The sequence below is a fragment of the Cyrtonyx montezumae genome, unplaced genomic scaffold (genome assembly GCF_038088225.1).
Source record: "Cyrtonyx montezumae isolate F1298 unplaced genomic scaffold, pur_monq_1.0 scaffold_16, whole genome shotgun sequence".
NCBI lineage: Eukaryota > Metazoa > Chordata > Aves > Galliformes > Odontophoridae > Cyrtonyx > Cyrtonyx montezumae.
Genome location: NW_027071892.1, coordinates 6,017,091 through 6,035,287, shown reverse-complemented (window position 1 = coordinate 6,035,287; position 18,197 = coordinate 6,017,091). Strand labels below are relative to the sequence as shown.

Below are 18,197 nucleotides of genomic sequence, written 5' to 3'. Positions count from 1 at the left end.
ACAACATTGGGGACAAGACAGAGGGTCACACGGATGGACAGACATCAGAGGTATATTCATTTTTGTTTCGGAGCACCAGGGCCCTGGTGCTGCAGGAGGGGGCAGAGCCCTGAGCGTGGTGCCTGGGAGGGATGCCGACAGCCACCACATCTCCTGCAGCCCCCTGCTACCACGCTGTGTGCCCAGAGAGGGTGGGATCCTGAGATGGCCCCGTGCCCCCCAACTGCTCCTCATAAAGTGCCTGGGGGGCGGGGGGGGAGAAGGGGGAGGGGGGGCAGTGGGCAGAGCTGGTCCCGGCCCTGAGAGTTTGCCCCGGCCCTGCAGCACAGGGCAAAGTGCTCGGTGCCACGCTCCGGCCCTGCCCCGCAGCTCAGTGCTGGCAGCGCGAGGGGAGAGCCCGGGCTGGAGGCTCAGTGACAGCAACGGGAGGAGGAGCGGCGCTTCGTCATAGAGGTCGGGGTCCGTGGAGTCCGGCAACGTCGGGGGTGAGCAGCGGGTTGTGGGTGCCTTTCGTGGACATCCAGTCGTTGAGGAAGGCCTGGGTGGCTTTGCGGTGCGCCAGGCGGTGGGTGATGGAGAAGCCGGCGTTGCCCTCCAGCTGGGAGAGGATCACCAGCACCTGCCTGCGGGGGGTGAGAGCGGCGCTCAGTGCTCGGCCACGCTGCAGCTTTCCCTCAGCTTTCCCTCGACCTCAGGCTCTGCCTCGGCAAAGCATCCCGCTGCCGTCAACTCCTGCCCCGCACCGACCCGCTCCTCCCGCCCTTGCCTACCCCGACCTGTGCAGGGGAGGGACGCTGTCCTGCGTTTTGAGGCTGCCACGCGTGGAGACGACGTTGAAGCTGTCGGTGCAGTCACACTGCACGTGCAGGTAGGACTTGGGGTGCCGGTTCTCCACCACCACGATGAGCCCCGCCCAGCCGTGCGTCAAGTAGTAGCACGTCATCCCCTCGCGGCCCTGCAGCAAATGGCACAGACGGGGGTGTGAACCCTGGCCCCCTCCCACCAGGCAACCCAGGGAGCGAAAAAGATGGGCAGAGAAAGACCAGGGGGCAGCCAGGGCCGGGCTGGCTCCTGCCAGGCTGGGGACGTGGCAAAAGCAGTGTGTGGGACCCCGCTGGCACTGTCACCCCGCCCCGTGCCACTGCACTCACCTCGTGGCGTTCGCCCTTGTTCTCTGTCAGCAGGATGATGGCATCTGCCAGCGTGGTGGGCTGCGCCTCCACCTGCTCCACCATCACCAGGCGGGAGCTGTAGATGGCCAGGATGTAGCTGGAGTAATCGGCGGCCGGCCGGCTGCTGGTGGGACTGGAAGCTGCAGAGGTGACAGCACGGAGAAAAGGAGATCACTGAGACGTCGAGCACGTGGGCGACCTCCACCTCCCACGGCGAGGATCGAGGGCACCTCACTTCTGCCTCCCGCAGTGCTCCCCCCAGAGCAGTGGCCCCCCAGCCCCTCACCCTGCGTGGCAGTGGGGCCCGCCAGCGCGGCGCTCCAGTGGTTGAAGGCACAGCACACCACGGCGTACTCGCCCGGCTCCAGCATCACGTCGCAGTTGACGAATTTCTTGACAGCCCGTTTGCTGTGAGCCATCAAGCGGCCCAGGCTCAGCTTGTTGCCGCTGGTGAAGGTGGCCCGGAAAACCATGATGCAAAGATCCAGCAAGTGGCTGTCCACAGCATCCGACCGCCTGCGTCAGGACGGGGAGAAGGGTCACACGTCACCAGAGAGGTTCCCCACAGAGTGCAGAGGCCACGGGCAGGGAGGTGGGGCCAGAGTCCTTCCACTGCACTGGGGGCTGCTCCAGGAGCTGGAGCCTGGGCAAAACTGAGCCATGGGGTTTGGAGAAATGCCAATGGAGGCTCACCCCTGAGCTCCGTAAGCGCAAGGGGTTGCACGAGCTGAGGAGGAGGTATGATAGGGACAGCCCTGAGCGTTTCTCCCTGCTCTGTTCACTGCCTGCAGCCCTCCCCTGGTACTGCCCAGCTCACCTGCTGCCCTCCTGGAAAAGGGCAAACTCCAGGGCAGCACGCTCCAGCACCGTCAGCGATGTCACCGTCACCGGCCCATTGGCCTTGTTGGGGAACATGCCCTGCACACGCACCTCATGCCAGTCTGAATGGAGCTTGCAGATATCCACGGAGTCAAAATACCTGTGGGGAAGCTGAGCTCAGTGCCTGTGGGGTCCTCCGGGCACGCACTGCTCTGTCCCATTCCCTGTCTCACACAGCCCAGAGTGGCAGGCACCGTGGAGAGCCGTGCCTGCCCCATTTTGACTCTGCATCCCGTTTTCCCTTCCTCATCCTCCCTGCAAAGAGACTGGGAGGGGAGGTGCAGCCCCAGGTCTCTGCTGCTGCCCATTACTGTGTGTTTTTAGGGCTTTGCCCCCTCTGAGCAAAGAGGTCCCCATGACCCTAAACGAGGCAGTCTCACCCCGCAGTCCCCCTCGGTCACGCTGCCTGCTCCCACCCCGCTGCCTCTGTTCCGTGGGTGATACCTACTTAATGAAATCGCTGTACTCCATCCAGAAGACGCCCTCACTGCTGCCGTGGGGCATGAGGTCGTGGCGCAGCGGAGCAGGCCAGTGGGGCCACTCATCAGACCAGCTGCCATTCCAAGAGAAGCGACCCCACGGGTTTCGGAGCCGCAGTAACCTATGGGACAGGGACCAATGGGGTCAGACAGTCAGGAGAAGGGAGACCTGTCTCCAGGGTTTACTGCTGGCAGGACATCTGCTGTATCATGCCAGCTTCTGCCCCGAACTCACCTGAAGCCTTGGACATCCCGCACGTCCAGGATGGAGTAGGCGTGTCGTGGACGGAGCCCCATGCCCTCGTAGGCCACATCATCCACTTTCATGTTGCCCCCACCACAGGATGCACCCATGAGGAACCTGCAGGGGGGACAGCAGGATGCTGCAAGGCGTGAGGGAAGCTCATATCCACCGCTCGAGGCACGGGACAGGCTCACCCCATAAATCCCTGTGCAACCACAAGCAAGCTTCACTGGAGCATGGTCCCGGTCCTGCTGAGCACAGCTCTGAAGTGAGCTCCCTCCATTCCTTAGGGCAGTGTCCTCAGAGCAGAGTGCTTGGTTGACTTCCAAATCACACCAAGCAGACAGTGCAGAGCCATCCTCACCCTGCTCAATCCCCCATCACTTCCCAGTGATCACTTTCACAGGCCTGGAAAGCTCTGTCTGCGCACAACGGAGCTTTGCCCAAACTTCATCCATTTTCTGCTAGGCCCCGGGGTCCTGCCACTGACCGGGCCACGTGGAGAGGCAAACAGTACAGCTGACTGCCTGCTGCTCCACAGAGGTGAGACAGGGCACTCGGGACGGGGGGGCTGCACAGGACAGCTTAGGGAGACACCACATGCTGGGATGCATCAGCCTCCCACATGGCTAAAAACCCAACGCTGCAAGTGGGCAAAGCAACCCCACAGGCCTGATGCTGGCTGCTTGCTAAACATCTGGGAGACAGCAACAAGCACACACCACAAAGTTCACCAGTATTTTAAATTTCATGTGAAAATCTCCCCAACCTCCTCCTCCGAGACCCTGCAGATGAGAGCTGCCACCCTCATCCCCCTCTCCAAGCATCCACACCCCTGCCACGGCCCCTTCCTGCCTCATCTTACCCAGCCTCCTTAGAACTCAGCATTTTGGCCCAGATGAGGTCAGTGTCAATGGGCTCCTCACGAGGGTTAGTGGAGCTGACCTGCAGCATCAGGCTCTCACAGGGGGCACCGGTTAGTGTAGCCAGGCCTTCAATAGCACGCCCTGCCTGGAGGGCAAAGTAGGAACCATGAAGCTTGGCCAGGGCCTTCTCAATGAGGGCGACCCACAGCTGCTTCCTCTGGGCCTGGGGAAAGAGAAACACATCCTGAGCCATCCCAAGCAGGAGATGGACAAGAACTCACAAAGCCCTGCCCGCCCACCTCTGCCAGCCCCCAGCAGCAGTGGGAGCAGGAGCTCACCCTCACGAGGCCATGGCTGAGCCCTCTGCTGCCTGCTCAGCATTTTGTCTGCATGGCTCAACCCCCCCTGAGAAAAGCATAGAATCATAGAATCATTTGAGTTAAAAGAGACCTTTAAAGGCCACGTGCAATGAATGCAAGCCTTCATCAGCTGCTCAGAGCCCATCCAGCCTGGTCTGGAACATCACTAGGGATGGGGCATCCACCACCTCTGAGGGCAACCCACGCCAGTGCCTCGTACCATCATCACACGTAACCGTTTTCTTCTTGACATGTCAAGTGCTTAAGATGCTGACACAGCTGCACCCTAGAAGGGGCTTCCTACCCACTTCCTTCCTCACTGGCTCAGACTGTACAGTGCTCCATAAGAGCACATCTGGAACAGCTGGCTTTCACTTGCACACTTGCCAACACAAAACCAACACACCTTTGGTGGAAGAGCACATGTGGCTGCAGGACCGACCAGATTTCATACACAGAACCCAGAGGTTGTTTCAAGGACAAGCTCCAAAAACTCACAGGCAAACTCCTCCAGCTCCAGCACAGAGAGGTGAGATGGAATGAGAAGTGTTTCCACAGGGGGAAACCACCCTTGCGGTGGAATAGAGTACAGATCCAGACTGAGTACGGATCCATAAAGAAACACAGAAGATGCACTGATGTACTCAGAGGTTTATGAAGCCTCCATCAGACCCACCAACACAGGGCTGGCGTGCAGCCTTCCCAGCTGTGTCCAAGCCACCCAAAAGCAGAGCACATGGTGCAGCCACCAGCAGTGTTTTGCCACAGTCCCAGGCATGGCCAGCCCTGGGAGGAGACATGGCTGTGGGGCTGCAAGAGTGCAAGCACAGGAGGCAAAGAGACGTGTAGTAGCTCCTATTGCCTCCACCAAATCCAGTTCAGCACTCCAGCACTGTGCTGGGAGGGCAGCAGGGGAAAGCTCTGGTGCATGTGTGGCTGTGTGTGACTCACAGGGGGCAGCCAAGGATTGGGAGGGGAAAGGAGAGCTGCAAAGACTGAAGAAAGCTCGCAGGTGCTTTTCTCTGGTTTGTTTCCGAGTCAGCCTGCCCAACAAAATCCATGCAGTTTATTTCTGCCTGAGACACAGCCTCTGAGCCCTGACAAAAGCATGATTTTCCTTTCATTTTAAAAGTCTTTCCTCTGTTAGCCCCCACGTGCAGCTCGTGCACTTGAACACCCTGCAGAAAAATCTCATCGTGATTCAGATGCATTTGGAAACAGCAGCAAGGCAAGCCCAGCAAAAAAAGCTGGGTCCAAAAAATAAAAATAAAAAAACCAATGCAGACTCAAAGTTGATAAGAGAGCAGAGATGAATGGAGAAAAAACAAAGATGTCTAGAAAGGCAAATTCTATACTGAATATAAAGAACTGCATCTGCATCCATCCTTACAGTGGATCCTGTCCACCATAAAGGACAACACCAGGCACTTCCATGCTGTGGGAGCTGCTGAGTGCAGCTCAGGCTGGGGACACTGAGCTGCACCAGCACACAGCTTCCCTGAGTGCTCACCTCCAGGCCTTGTTTCCCCACAGTGCTGCCCTCACCGTCTGCGTGCTCGGCTTGGGGCTGTGTGTATTGTAAAGTAGGATTTGGATTTGCAGAACAAAGTCAGACCCAACAGTCCCACTCCCCATGTCTCCAGCATGGTTTGGTTGACAGATTTTGCAGTCTGAGTTTCAATAAAGACGTTCCCAGTCTCCTTCATGGAAATGATCCCAGCAAGTGCCCCTGGGCCTGGCAAGCAGGGCAGAATGCACAGTGACGTCCCAGAGCGGCTCAGGGAGCTTCATTCATCCTAGCAGATGCCACCCGAGTGTGTTCAGAGCCACCGGGCACTGGCTCCAAACAGGCTGCTCTGTGCATGCTCCCCCTCGCCACGGCCCCCCCTGGCAAAGCCAAGCTGCCAGACCTTCCTGCAGAGCAAAGGAACAGCTTTCACTCAGCCCCTCTCTGTCCCCTCAGTGGAAAAAACCACGCAGAAATATTTTCCTTTCGCTGCTCCCATGCCAGCGAACTGACCTGCAACGCACAGAGGAGTGGTGCAGAAACAACTGCAAAAGAAACGTCTCTATGGCAGTCTGGAAAACGCGACGTTGGGTTTACACAAAGAGCTCAGCTCACCTCAGGGTGCAGCGAACAGCACTCACCAGGTGCCCTGTGTGAACACAGAGCTCTGCTCCCCCCTCCCAGCCCCTCTGCGGGCGCTGGAGCTGCTGACCTGTGAGAAGAGGAGGTACCCGCACTCATCGCAGGGCAGCATGTCGTCCACCAGCACCGTGGTCCACGTGCCATCCTTGCAGAGCCGCACTTGGTAGGCGCCCTCCGGGCACAGCGTTCTCGTGATCATCACCCTTTCCACCAGCTCAGGCCGCTCAGCCAGCACGGCCAGGGCGCTCAGGAACCTGCAGGGGATGGGGATGTGCTCAGTGGGGCAGGGTGGGCAGCACGGGGCAATGCCCCTGCCCTGCGAATAGGAGCGCTTGGGAAGGGGCGAGGATGAGCCCCATGTGAGCGGGGCTGGGTAAGGTCGAGGGGTCTGAGCCCTATCTGGGTGATGGGGGAAGGAGCAGGAGGGGTCACCCAGCTGGCTCCTGCTTACCAGCAGTTTCCCAGCAGTCCCTGAAGGATATCTGAAGGTCTGGGTGTCCGGAACACCGACCACTTCACCGATCGGTCTTTGAAGATGTTACAGTTGATTTCGTGGGGCCGCAACCACTGCTTCACCCTCTGCTGCACGCTGTCACCTTCTGGAAATCCCACAGACTTGGGTCCAGGGTGGAAACTGTCATCTACAAAATTGACTTTGTTCTGCAAGAGCAAAAGGTGAGGACAGCATGAGTGTGCAGCTCCCGGGGCCTCCAGCTTGGAGAGCCACGAGCCCATTCCCTTCTCGGGGCTCCCAGCTGCAGCTCCAATCTGCCTTTCTCTGCTTTACAAGAACCTCCCTGGGCAGGAAACGTCTCACACCTCACACTGGTGTTAAAAGTTGGACGGTGGGGAACCTTGGCTGCCTCTACAAGTGGTAAAGCAGGCGAGCAGCAGGCCTGCAGGGAGCACCTGGCAACCAACGCTCCCCAGCCTGAGCCCTGTGCTAAGCTGTCCTGGCTCTGCAGCCCCAGCCCCACATAATCATAGAATAAAAAGAATAAAATAAAGTAGAATGGACTGGAAGGCAGATGATACTGTAGGTATCAGCTGCAGATGTAGGATGGAAGCCCAGAATTTCTCCAAGGAGAAGAGGATGGCTTTTCCAGACAGTTTAACACAGGGTGAAGAACTGGGATTTGTTACTGTTAATTAAATGAAATTCAGTTCTTTCTGCTTTAAATGAGCTTTCATACACAACAAGCTGGTATTTGTCCTTCCTCTTCTGCTGCAGCCCTAGCTCAATGACATGAGCCCTCTCTACACAGTGCCTCACTTAGAGCTCCTGTTTCACAGAAAGGTCTTTTGCAGCTAATTGTCACCATTCAAACACCAACACAGGCCAAGGAGAACACGTCCCCAGGCTTTGCATTCTCAAGGAGAGCATCTGATCCATGCCCACACATTCAGCTGGCACCACAGCACAGGAATCCAAACGCCAAGCCCTGTGCTGTGACAGACTGGGGAGCACTGGCTGCATAGGACATTTGGTGGACTCCTTGCCAGGCTCTTGCACGTTCGCCAGGGCAGCAGTGAGTCTGCTCCTAGACAGTGCCAGACAAGGAGCCCTGCTTGTTTGTCCTGCAAGGGGATAAGTCTGTGAACAGAATGGTTCTGCAGGCAGAGGTGCTGGAGCTGGCACTGACAGCAGAGTCCTGGGTCGTGCTTCTGGCTCTGCAGAACAGGCTGTACTGCTGACATGCATGGTTACACAGAAAGGGGAAGGACACTGAATCACAGGAGAGGAAAAGCACGAGACAAGGGGATGAGCAAGAGAAGCAGTAGCCTTGTGCAGAGGGGCAGAAGTCAGCCGATCTCTCCTCCTAGGTGAACAAGAAAAGCTAAAAGTGGGGGGGGTGGGGGGGGATAAAGTTAAAAATGAGGTCCAGGCACTGAGAAGTGCCGTGAAAGGCACTGCTGGAATAGCAGAGGAAGCAGAAATCCCTGCTGCAAGGTGAGCTGCTCCTAGGTCTCATGGAGAGTGAGCAGAGGGTTTGGCTAGTTGATGCTCTCCTCCAGCGCTGACACACAGTGGCCACAAGAAGGAAGCTCTGAGGCTGCCTGACATCCCAGCTCGGCCAAGGGGCTGCTGCAAGGTCACAGACACACAGGGAGAAGAGACAGCAGGAGCCAGGGAGCAGCACCATCCCACCACTGCTGCCAGCTCCTCTCACACACCTGTGGAGCCTTTGACTTACTGCAAACAGCGTCAGAAAATACCAGCTGTGGTGGGAACCCCAAGAGCCACCCAGCCCATGCTGATCTAATAGCCCAGCACTGCCAGGCTGGGGAGCTGGATGAGCTCAGCCCAGGCTCTGACAGAAAGCTGCACAGGACGGGGTGAGGAAGACCCCTTCCCCTTTTGGCAGGGCAGAGCTGCTAATTCAGCTTGGCCACCTCCCCTAATTCAGGCCTGATTCTACTGGGTGTAGCAGATGCTCCCTGCCTACAAAAGGGACCTTGCAGAGTCGGGGTTACTCTGCTATAAAGACACCCATGTCTATTAAGGAAGGACATACAGCAATTAAAACAAAAAACGATCCCAAAACAGAATTGTTCTCAGCGGTTTCCTTCCCAGGTCAAACACCTCTCCTTGATCACCAGTCTGTGCAGCACAGACACAGGCATGGAGGCACTCCTTGGCCCAAGAAGGAAGAGCCTTGTCTCTGCGTCAGAATGGGACTGCAATTCCCTTTCCATCTGGTCCACAGAAGCTGGAGGCTTACCCCAGAAGGAGGGCAGAGAAAGAGCAGCATTTGCAGGAACATCGTTTGCTGCTCAGGGGAAAAACAGGGCCATGAGAGCTCTGTTTGAGACTGAGACCCAACAGATGAAGACAGAGAGTGCACAGTGGCATGCTCCTGAGACCCTCACCTGGAGCCAGGGCAAAGCTCAACCTCAGCCATCTTTCACCAAACGTGGTGAGGCACTTGCAGCTGCGTATTTGCAAGCACCAAACCCTGTGGGCTGAGAAGCCCCAGGACAAACAGTGCCACAAAGGCAGGACTTTGTTAGCCACGACAATCCCAGGCTCACACGCAGCTGCAGAGGTAACAGAGTCCTCTGCTCGCACTCCTGCCAATGCTCTGAGCTCTGCCTGGAGCATCCCAGTTTCCTGCACCCGCACTGCAGCTGCTGCTCAGAACCACCGGGGCCAGCAGCAAAACTGCATGCGCTCCTTCCCAGCATTCCTCACTCCTGGACAGGCAAGAATTACACTGATCACCTAGGAGTGTTTTCTTCAGTGCTGATTGTTCTCTCTCATTGATTTGAAGCATCACTATGAGCCTGAGTTCATGTTCGCACTTCCTGACCCTTGGACAGAGAGATAGGTCCCTTGGAAGGCCCCTTCACCCTAGAAATTACCTTGCACTGATTTACAATACTACATTTCAGTGTTACAACCCAGCATGCATCCACTGGGCCCGAAGTCACAGCGACAGCTTGCTTGTGCAAAGCCACATCCCAGACCCACGTGTCAGGAGTGACAAGGGCACTCTCCAAGCGAGATCAGGAGCAAGAGGAGCTCAGTTCACACTCACCTCCCTGCAGAAGGTCACAATGTTCTCCCACAGCGCCTTGGCCTCTCCTTCATCCGTCTGTCTCCTCTTTTCCACGTGCATGCTCTCCCTCCTCTTGAGGGGCTTGAGTCCCTTGCGCTGGGCCACGTACTGCTGCGGGGTATGGCAGGCCACGCAGTGCTTGGCTTTCAGCTCGTTGAGTAGGGTGCACGCAGGACAAGCCCACTGGCCTGACCGGTCCTGGGCACCAGGCAGCTGGGATGGGAAGAGGCGGGCGACCTTGCGGGCAGAGGGTGCCTTGGTGCCACAGGAGGAGCAGCTACCCTTCTCGCCTGCCCCACACTCAGGGCAGCGGGGGGATGGCTCACCCTGCGGGCTGTGCTCCTGGAAGCCATGCAGCTTGGAGGAGCCACAGACTTTGCATTTCTGGGCCACGGTGGGGTTTTTGAGGGTGCACTTAGAACAGGACCAGGTGGTGAAGTCAGGGCTGGAGGGGCTACAGGGGGTGAATCTCACCGAGTCCCCCACCAAATTGATGGTGTCGCTGCCTTTCTGGGTGCTGCAGACCTCGCATTTACCGGCCCCAGCAGAGTTGAGCAGGGAGCAGGCGCTGCACTTCCAGTGGGATGGGCTGACCTCCATCTCCTCCTCCAGCACGCTCAGCCGCTTGTTGGACAGCAGCTCCTGGAGGCGGGCGGCCGGCGCAGCCCTGGCCTGGCCCTGTGGGGAGCCCTTCTGCCCCGCAGTGCTCTGAGCCCCAGGTTGAGGAGCTTCAGGACCCGGCATCTGCAGCTGGGGGGGCACCTCGCGCCGGCTGCGGGGCACTGGGTTGTTCTGCAGCCCTGGGGAGAAGGGGCTGAAGGCCAGCATCTTCTGTGCCTCCTGTTCCATCGCCACCGGGCCCTGAGTGGCCACGGTGTCACTATCAGAGATCTCTGTGGGGACTAAAGACTGTGGGGTGGAGGGGGCCATGTGGAAGCCAGCAGGGGTGATGACCTCAGGGACGACCAGCGCCTCTGGTGGGATTTTGGGGAGGGAAAGTTTGCGTGGCCCACCACAGGCCGAGCAGGAGTTGGCCACTGGGGTGTTGTGCAGCGTGCAGCGCTGGCAAGCCCAGCCGCTCTCCAGCTCTGCTTCGTCCGGACTTTTCCCCTCTGAATCCTCACTGCTGTTTTCTACCTTGGCTGCCTCCTCCTTGGCCGTACCCTTGGGCTCCACCAGCACTGCAGGCTTGGGCAGGATGCCATTGATGACGGGCAAGGGAGAGCCGCTGGGCCCTGGCTCCGGAGTGAAGCCGCACACCTCGCACGTTTCTTTGCCCAAAAAGTTCCTGAAGGTGCAGCGGGCACAGGCCCACTTCTGCTCCTCCACGCTGAGCCGCAGGATGTGGTTGAGGTCAGGCTTCTGGCGTGGGGCTTCACATATGGAGCACTGCCGTTGGCCCACAGGGTTCAGGAAGGTGCAGCGGGTGCAAGACCACTCGTGCACGGCAGCCATGGAGCCAGGAGAGTGGGAATGGCTGGAAGAGAGCAAAAGACAGTGTGAGCAAAGGGCTAGCAGGTACACGGGGGTGCCACGTGTTCCCCAGGCTGGCACGGGCAGGACTCTGCTTCCAGGAAGGGAACAAACAGCAATCCAGCCTTTGCTCTCCAGGAACTCATTTCTCTGGCACTGACAACATAATTCTGCAAGAGCACAGCAATGTGCCAGCTTCCACCCAAAACACCTCAGGAAGGCCACAGAAAGCAGCACACAACCCCAGTGAGCCCTCTTATACCAGGAAGGAGAGCAGGAAGACAGGGCACCTGACCAGCACGGGTACTCACACCTGAGAACTGCTCGTGCCTCCGTTGTGCAACACCTAGTCTTTTTTTTTCTGCTCCCAGCATAAGTTCATTCCTCTTTCAGAGCCACTTCAGTCCACCCTCTGCTGCTCTCCTCTCAGCTAACCACAGTTACCTGTGCTGAGGGGAACCAAGACCTCTTCTGCTTTCACCAGCAAGTATTTCTGGGGCTCCGCAGCTCCCAGCTCCCTCCAGTTCAGGCAGCAGCATGTCTTTTGTGGCCAGTAGACCCTGAGGGGCACCGTGCCCCAGCTGCAGCCCTGCTTACCTGGGAAGTGGAGAGGCCACACACCCTGGCAGTCCTTGGTTTCAGCCTGCAGACCTGCAGGGAAAAGCCTGACCTCTGAACGTAGGAACAGGTCTAACACAACCAAAGGCAATGGTAGCCCCTGGGCTTACAGAGCAGCTCTCCTTGCTGTGGCACTCCTGGTGCTTTCAGGAAGGCAAAGCCCTGATTGCACATGTGCTAATGAGCAACAGGAAGAAACGCAGTACTTCAGATGCCCTTTGTCCCCTGCTCTGGGTCACTTCCTGCAGCTTCCAACCACCCTGGGCTGAAACAGAGTTTCCTGCTTCCTCCTCCTTTGTACAAAGACCAAATAGTTCTCCCGCAGGTAAATGCAAAGCACCAGAGCTCTTTGTCTCTGTGCACTCCAAAGCAGATAATGCAGAACCTCTGAGCCCACCCCACACCCTCAGCTCTTCCTGGGAACACTGACTTCAGGCTGCCCCAAAGCAAGGAGCCAGCAGCTTGAATCAGTGGGCTCACCATCAGCACAGCACACACTGGAACAAAGAAGGGAGAGAAAATGTTGTGCCACAGAGGACAGGTATAGAAAGCTCTGAGATGCTTGTGCAGTCCACAGAGGGAGCATGGTGCTGGCTGTCCTTCAGCATCCCAAGCAGCAGCACCTGCATGAACAGCTTCCCAACATCGCAGCAGTGGGGCCTTGAGGGGACAGAGGACACAGCAAAAGCCACCCTCCATGGCTGAGTACAGGGGATGCTCTCCCACGAGCACCCCAGCAGCAACCCAGCATATTTCCCAACCACATCTCACTACTAGCAGCAGAGGAGCTCTCCCCCAACAAGGAGATCAGATGCAACCTTCAAATCCCTTCTTTAATCAAACGTTTCTCTAAATAAAGCCTGAACCCAAAAAATCCATTTTATTTCAAGAGAGAGCTTGAAAATTCATTTGGGTTCATATACCGTGCCTTCACAGTTTGAACTTTACAAGGCATTTATTTACTGGAGTTCTTTTAAGAATCTTTCCCAGCTAAAAGAAATATAAACATTGATTTTTCTGCCTGAAGTCCTACAGCCATGAGCACAGTCTCTCCTTGTAGCAGCTCACGAATGTCTGAAAGGGAAACCAGTCTTCAAACAGAAAGGGAAGGAGCCGTGTGACTGGCTCAGGCAGAGGCAGGGAAGCAAAAGGGGCCATGAAGGGCACCGTGATCCTGTCACATCCATTTGTCTTACTGGATGAGGCTCATCAAACCACAGACATCAGCAAAAGGCAAGCAAAGGCTGCCAGCAACCCGCAGCACCCACATCCATCCTGCAGCATCCCGTGCTGGAGAAGCATGGGCTCAAAAACCAACCCCTAACCGCACACGCTGCAATGCTTACCGCAGGTTGGGACCCTCCAGCCACTGCTCCTCCTGCTGCACAAAGGAGAAAGAAATCACCTGCTCCCCTCCTGTATCAGGAGAGAGAAGGGAAAAAACAAGATACCCAACAAGACGTGAGGGGCCAGTGGGATGAGCCAGGAGTGCCTGACGTGTTTCCAGCAAGGAGCTGCAGGCTCGGGAAGGCAGCACGGCTTCCCTTGGCCAGCTCCAGGCAGCAGGAGGGATGCAGCAGCCAGGACACTGCAGGGCTCTGCCACAAGTTCTGACAGCAGCCACAGAGAGCTGCTGTCTCTCCCTGGCGCTGCTGTGCCCTTCCATGCCACCTATTCCAGGAACACCAGCCCACTCACTGTTAGGATTTCCATCTACTTGACTCTGACAGCCCCCAGAAAAGCCTGTCTTTGGCCAGCTCTTGCTTTTGCTGCTCCTTTATGCATCTCTGACTTCCCTAGGCAACCAGCATGGCAAGCTGGTAGAGACATCCCTGTCTTCCTGCCCTCAGGAGGCTCTCACATCTTGCTACTATGCCCAGAAGCCACACAGCTTCCCATGCAACCTAGTAGGAGATGCAGAGAAATTAGAGGGGACATGAGGAAGCATCTTGGGCTTTCCCAAGCACTGGTGCACCAGCCCGGACAACCAGCAGTGAGCAACTGCAGCTGGTTTCTGCCCAGGACTGGTGAATAATCCCACTCCCTGCTTAGAGCACCATGATAAACAGAGTCCCAAGGTGATAGCAGGTGCAGAACTGAACAGGCAATGTTGGGTGCTGGCCTTTGGCCTACCCTCATGCAGCAGACCTCGTACACTCAGAGTACCATAGCAGCAGCCACTGCCCCACAGCTTCACCGACCTCGTGTAAGGATGCTGGGTGAAGGAGGAACCCTCGACAGCTTGCCCAGGGTCTCTACTTCTCCCTATAAGGCCTGGCTGGCTCATTTCCTGACAGGCAACAAGCCTGTGTGAGAAAATACAGTTGCCTCCGCCATCTCTTCTCCAAGCCCATCTGCTGTATGATAACACACATGCTCTCCAGCCCCAGAAAACACAACTGAGATAAACACTGCCTGCTACCTCGAGTGCCCCTACAGGAGAGGGGTTTTCCTCGCAAACAGCTGCTGTGCAGCAACCTGCAGTCACCTACCCACAAGAGGGCTTTTTTCCTGGAAGCAGGCACTTTGCAGGGAGCAAGACGATGCAAGTGAAAGGTGCCCAGTATTTCAGCATCCTGTGATGTGGCACAGTCCACCTGGAAGACAGCAGTGAACGTAACACCCCTATGTCCAGCAGCACAGACAGGGCTGGCCTCACATGGCTGTGCTTTCCAATGCACCATCTCTACCCACCTAAGGCAGCATGCAGGTCACTGGGCAGGAGGCATCACCACCTTAGCAGGACTGCACCTACCTCAGCAGTCTAATCATAACACCTAAAAAAAAAAAGCTTGTATAAAATACTCAACCAAGTATGGAGCTGTCTGTGTGCTGTGATCGGGTCCCAGAGAACCTTACTGCCCACCCTTCACTGGAGATTTACGAGTGACACAAAGCACAAGGCCAAGGGGACAGCCTCTAGAGAGAGAAGGAGAGGCAGGTATGTGGCTGTCTCCCTCTGGACATGAGAAGGATAGAGGCGGCAGAGAAAGGCTGTCACAAGGAGGGAAGGGAGAGTCACTGCAGACATATTGCTGGTCCTATGCTTCCCTCTAAGGAGAAGGAATTCTCCTCTAACAAAAGCAGGGCGGAAGGCAGTGAAGGAATTTATAAGGCACTTCCAAACCCACCTCAGGACAGTGACATCTCCTCTGAGGGCTCTGCTCAGCTTGCTTGTCTTGCCAGAGCCCTGGCACCCACACAGCCACCATACAAGACAGAGATCTCCATCACCTCTGGGTGTCATGCAGGATCAAAGGCATTACTGGGGGCCTCCCCAGAGCAGGACAAGACAGGGAGGAACAGGGCAGGGCGTGAGACTGGAAAGTGCCCCAAGCCTGCAGTTTATGTCTTTCCTCCATGCAGGGAGCTGGTGCTGTGCCAGCCTCAAGTGCTGTGCATCTCCAAGGGCAAGAGATGCCAACCAGCCCTGGCCAGAAGCTCAGACTGCCACTGTGAATGGCTTGAGGTGACCCAGGCACTGGAGCGAGATATCCAGCACACTACTGCACAGCCCCCAGCAGCGTGCAGGGCTGCAAGAGCTCGTGTCAGCACTGAGATCAGGCTGTTTCTCTAAATAAAGCTCCTCCAGAGAAGCCAAAGCCTTACAACTTACTGCTTCAGTTCTCTCCAGCAATAAACAAACAAATAAATAAAAATCAATTGTTCTAGTCAGCAACATACAAGCCCCGAGTTCTGTGATATAGAATGTATTGTAGCAAAATCCTCCTGCCTGATAAATACAACAAAGGGCACTAGATCTTAGCAGTGGAAAAAGGAAAACAAAAACAAACAAACAAAACCCTGCCTCAATTATCTGTGAGCTGTGAACCACTTCTCCCATGCAGCTGTTTTCTGTTTAACTCCTTCCAGCAGCACTGACCCAGGGGAGCAGTCTCATGCACGGACCTACCACACCTCCAGCAGCAGCTGCAGCAGAAGACAGCCATGGCTGTGCAAGGACGGCTGCAGGAGGTCGGGAGACACGCAGCAGCACTCTGGCAGGCGAGCTGTTGGAAGGGCACGTGGGTGGCACGGCTGGCTCCTGCCTATATGCTGTGCAGCCCAGGCTGAGCTGCCTTCCCTCCTGCAGAGCCAGGCAGGGCTGGGCTGGATCAGGGGAAGGTTTTGGCAGATGTACTGACAGAGCAACACAGAAAAGCTATGAGCAGGGACTTTCCAATATTTACAGATTTTTATAGGAGCATCAATAGAGAAAAACAGCCTCTGATTCACACTTGTGAGCCCCCAAGGCTACAGAAGTGTCACCAGCTCCATCATCGTACACCAGTGCCAGCGTCGTACACACAGTGCAGGTTGCATAAGCATTTCCAAATCCTGCCTCGCCTCTCTCTCCTCTGAAGTAAATAAAAGAAGCTGAAATTCCACTGACCTTCAAGCCTAGCTCAAAGAAGCACAGCCAAAATGAAAGACATGGTCATCTCCCACTTTCCCCCAGCACAGTTCTTCAGCTGTAGAAAGGAAGACCACAAAGAAAACAGCCCCTGGGCTCAGCCCGCTTCCTTGGAGGCCCATAACAGAGTAACAAAGTCAGGTGGACCCTTCAAGACAATAGGAGCTGGGGCCCTGGTCTGAGCTCCCAGCTTTCCTTGGACAGAGAGATTACATTTATGCAGAAAACAGTAACTGCCAATGCTAATAACTCATGATGAAGCAAGACAATTCTATTTGTTCTGTTTAGGGAAATAATGGTGGCAGCTGAGGATCACTTATTCAAGGGAGAAAAAAAAAAATCACTCTGCAGCAGAAGACCTTGCAAGAGCAAGCAGCTGAAGATGAACAGGGCCATTAAAAGACCCATGAGCAGCACACAACACTCCCTGCAAAGGGCCAAGAGGCTCAGATAGACAGTACGGGTTCTCCAAGCTGATGACACGCTCCAGTTCGTGGGAATTTCTTGGTCCCGTTGCAGCAGGTCTCGTGTGTGTTCTTGCACAACTTCTGTACTTTTTCCCATGCTGGACACAGCTCACGAAGTGCTCAGCCAGCTCACGTGTGATCCACTGGCCAGGGAGAGAAGAGGCTGCAAGTTTTAATAAGAAGGCTCCCAGGAGAAAACTGAACTTATAAATGAGAAGTGTGAGAAAAAATACAGGCCCCAGCTTAATGGAGTCTATTCAGCAGTGTACGTATGTTTGTGGTAGCCAACAAAACCACAGAATCTGCTCTCAGACTGCAACTTTCCCAGCAATTTACTTTGCAGTCAATTCCCAGAGAACAGGGCTTGCATGTCTTAACCAAGACGCTCCTGGGGAGAGGACAGGGAAGAAATGATTTCCAAGGCAACACTGTAAGGGCAACTGCTTGCAAAGGATGCAAGAGGAACATAGAAGATGCTCCTCTACCTTTACTGGCAATGCAGGAGGCCCCAAGGAAGTGCCCATATTCAGGTGGGAAATGAGCAGAGGTAGAAGCACAGTAGAGATGGGAGCACCTTGAAACTCCCATAAGATGCACCAAAATCTGGCCATGATGAAGGAAAGAAGTTGTGAAGATCTTCATCACTTGCAGGGTTCTCTTGACTGAAAGCCCTGCCTGGCTTTGACCTGGGAAAAAGAAAAAGAGCAGAATGTTTGAAGGTATCAGCACATCTGATGAAGTGGGCTCTGGAGTTCCAGGCCTGTGGCTGTTGCAGGAATGCAGCTGGAAGGAGCACGCTTCACACCCGTTTTCTTCTAAGGCTGCTGACATACAGACAGTGTTATCCTGTGCTGATGTGCTGGAGTCTCTTATCATTCTTCATGCAGAATCTTCAAAGCAGAACCTGAATCTGGAAGGCTTGCCTTGAGAGGAAAACAGGACGTGCATCACTAGCCTTTAATATACCTTAATTGCTTCAGTGCCTACAAATACTATTTTGGGGAAGGAAACCAGTTTGGCTAGGGGAGCACCACGCAGCTACAGACTGATGAGACAAAACCGTCCTCAAGGGCTCCTCTGCAAATGAAAAGGTTACCCAAATTTCTGCCCAAATAGGAAGAATCTCTAGGGGCAGAAGAGGTACAAAGAGTACCTCGGGGAGGCTGGCAAGTCCAAGTCCCAGCTTTGATCAAATGCCACGAGTTCCAGGCTCACCATCTTCAGCTGAAGGACCAGGCAGTCCATCCTAAGGCAGCATCTCCTGCATTACCCCAGGGTCACAAGGATGCAGGGCCCAGAAGAGACGGACTATGGCAATGTGATCAGTTCAAATCTCAGCAGTGCTGGCTGCATAGCATGCCCTAAACAAACTCGTTAGCACTGCCACCATTCCTCAACACTACCACTTTATTTATCTTTACTATAGCCAAAAACTAGGGAAATTAGGTATCTAGGGAGATCAAGAGCAAATAGTATGATGGGCCAATTGCATGTAAGTATTATGCTCCACAAGGAAA

General features: G+C 55.5%; 1 protein-coding gene across 8 annotated transcripts in view; it reads right to left on the bottom strand.

Moving 5' to 3' along the window:
* Window positions 1–255: 255 nt before the first annotated feature.
* Window positions 256–18,197, bottom strand: part of CAPN15 (calpain 15) — a 45,180-nt gene continuing 27,238 nt past the window's right edge. For 7 of the 8 annotated variants that reach the window (XM_065732544.1, XM_065732543.1, XM_065732547.1 and 4 more), the window contains 11 exons: window positions 9,688–11,185; window positions 6,600–6,808; window positions 6,219–6,402; window positions 3,640–3,863; window positions 2,766–2,891; window positions 2,500–2,652; window positions 1,990–2,151; window positions 1,459–1,688; window positions 1,152–1,312; window positions 777–955; window positions 256–623 (listed from right to left, as the gene is read on the bottom strand). In XM_065732544.1, the coding sequence (XP_065588616.1) occupies window positions 446–623; window positions 777–955; window positions 1,152–1,312; window positions 1,459–1,688; window positions 1,990–2,151; window positions 2,500–2,652; window positions 2,766–2,891; window positions 3,640–3,863; window positions 6,219–6,402; window positions 6,600–6,808; window positions 9,688–11,185 (3,304 nt within the window). In that variant the 3' untranslated portion in view covers window positions 256–445. Of the gene's footprint in view, window positions 624–776; window positions 956–1,151; window positions 1,313–1,458; window positions 1,689–1,989; window positions 2,152–2,499; window positions 2,653–2,765; window positions 2,892–3,639; window positions 3,864–6,218; window positions 6,403–6,599; window positions 6,809–9,687; window positions 11,186–11,778; window positions 11,887–18,197 lie in introns of those variants that run through there. The other variant, XM_065732550.1, reaches the window with a different exon arrangement.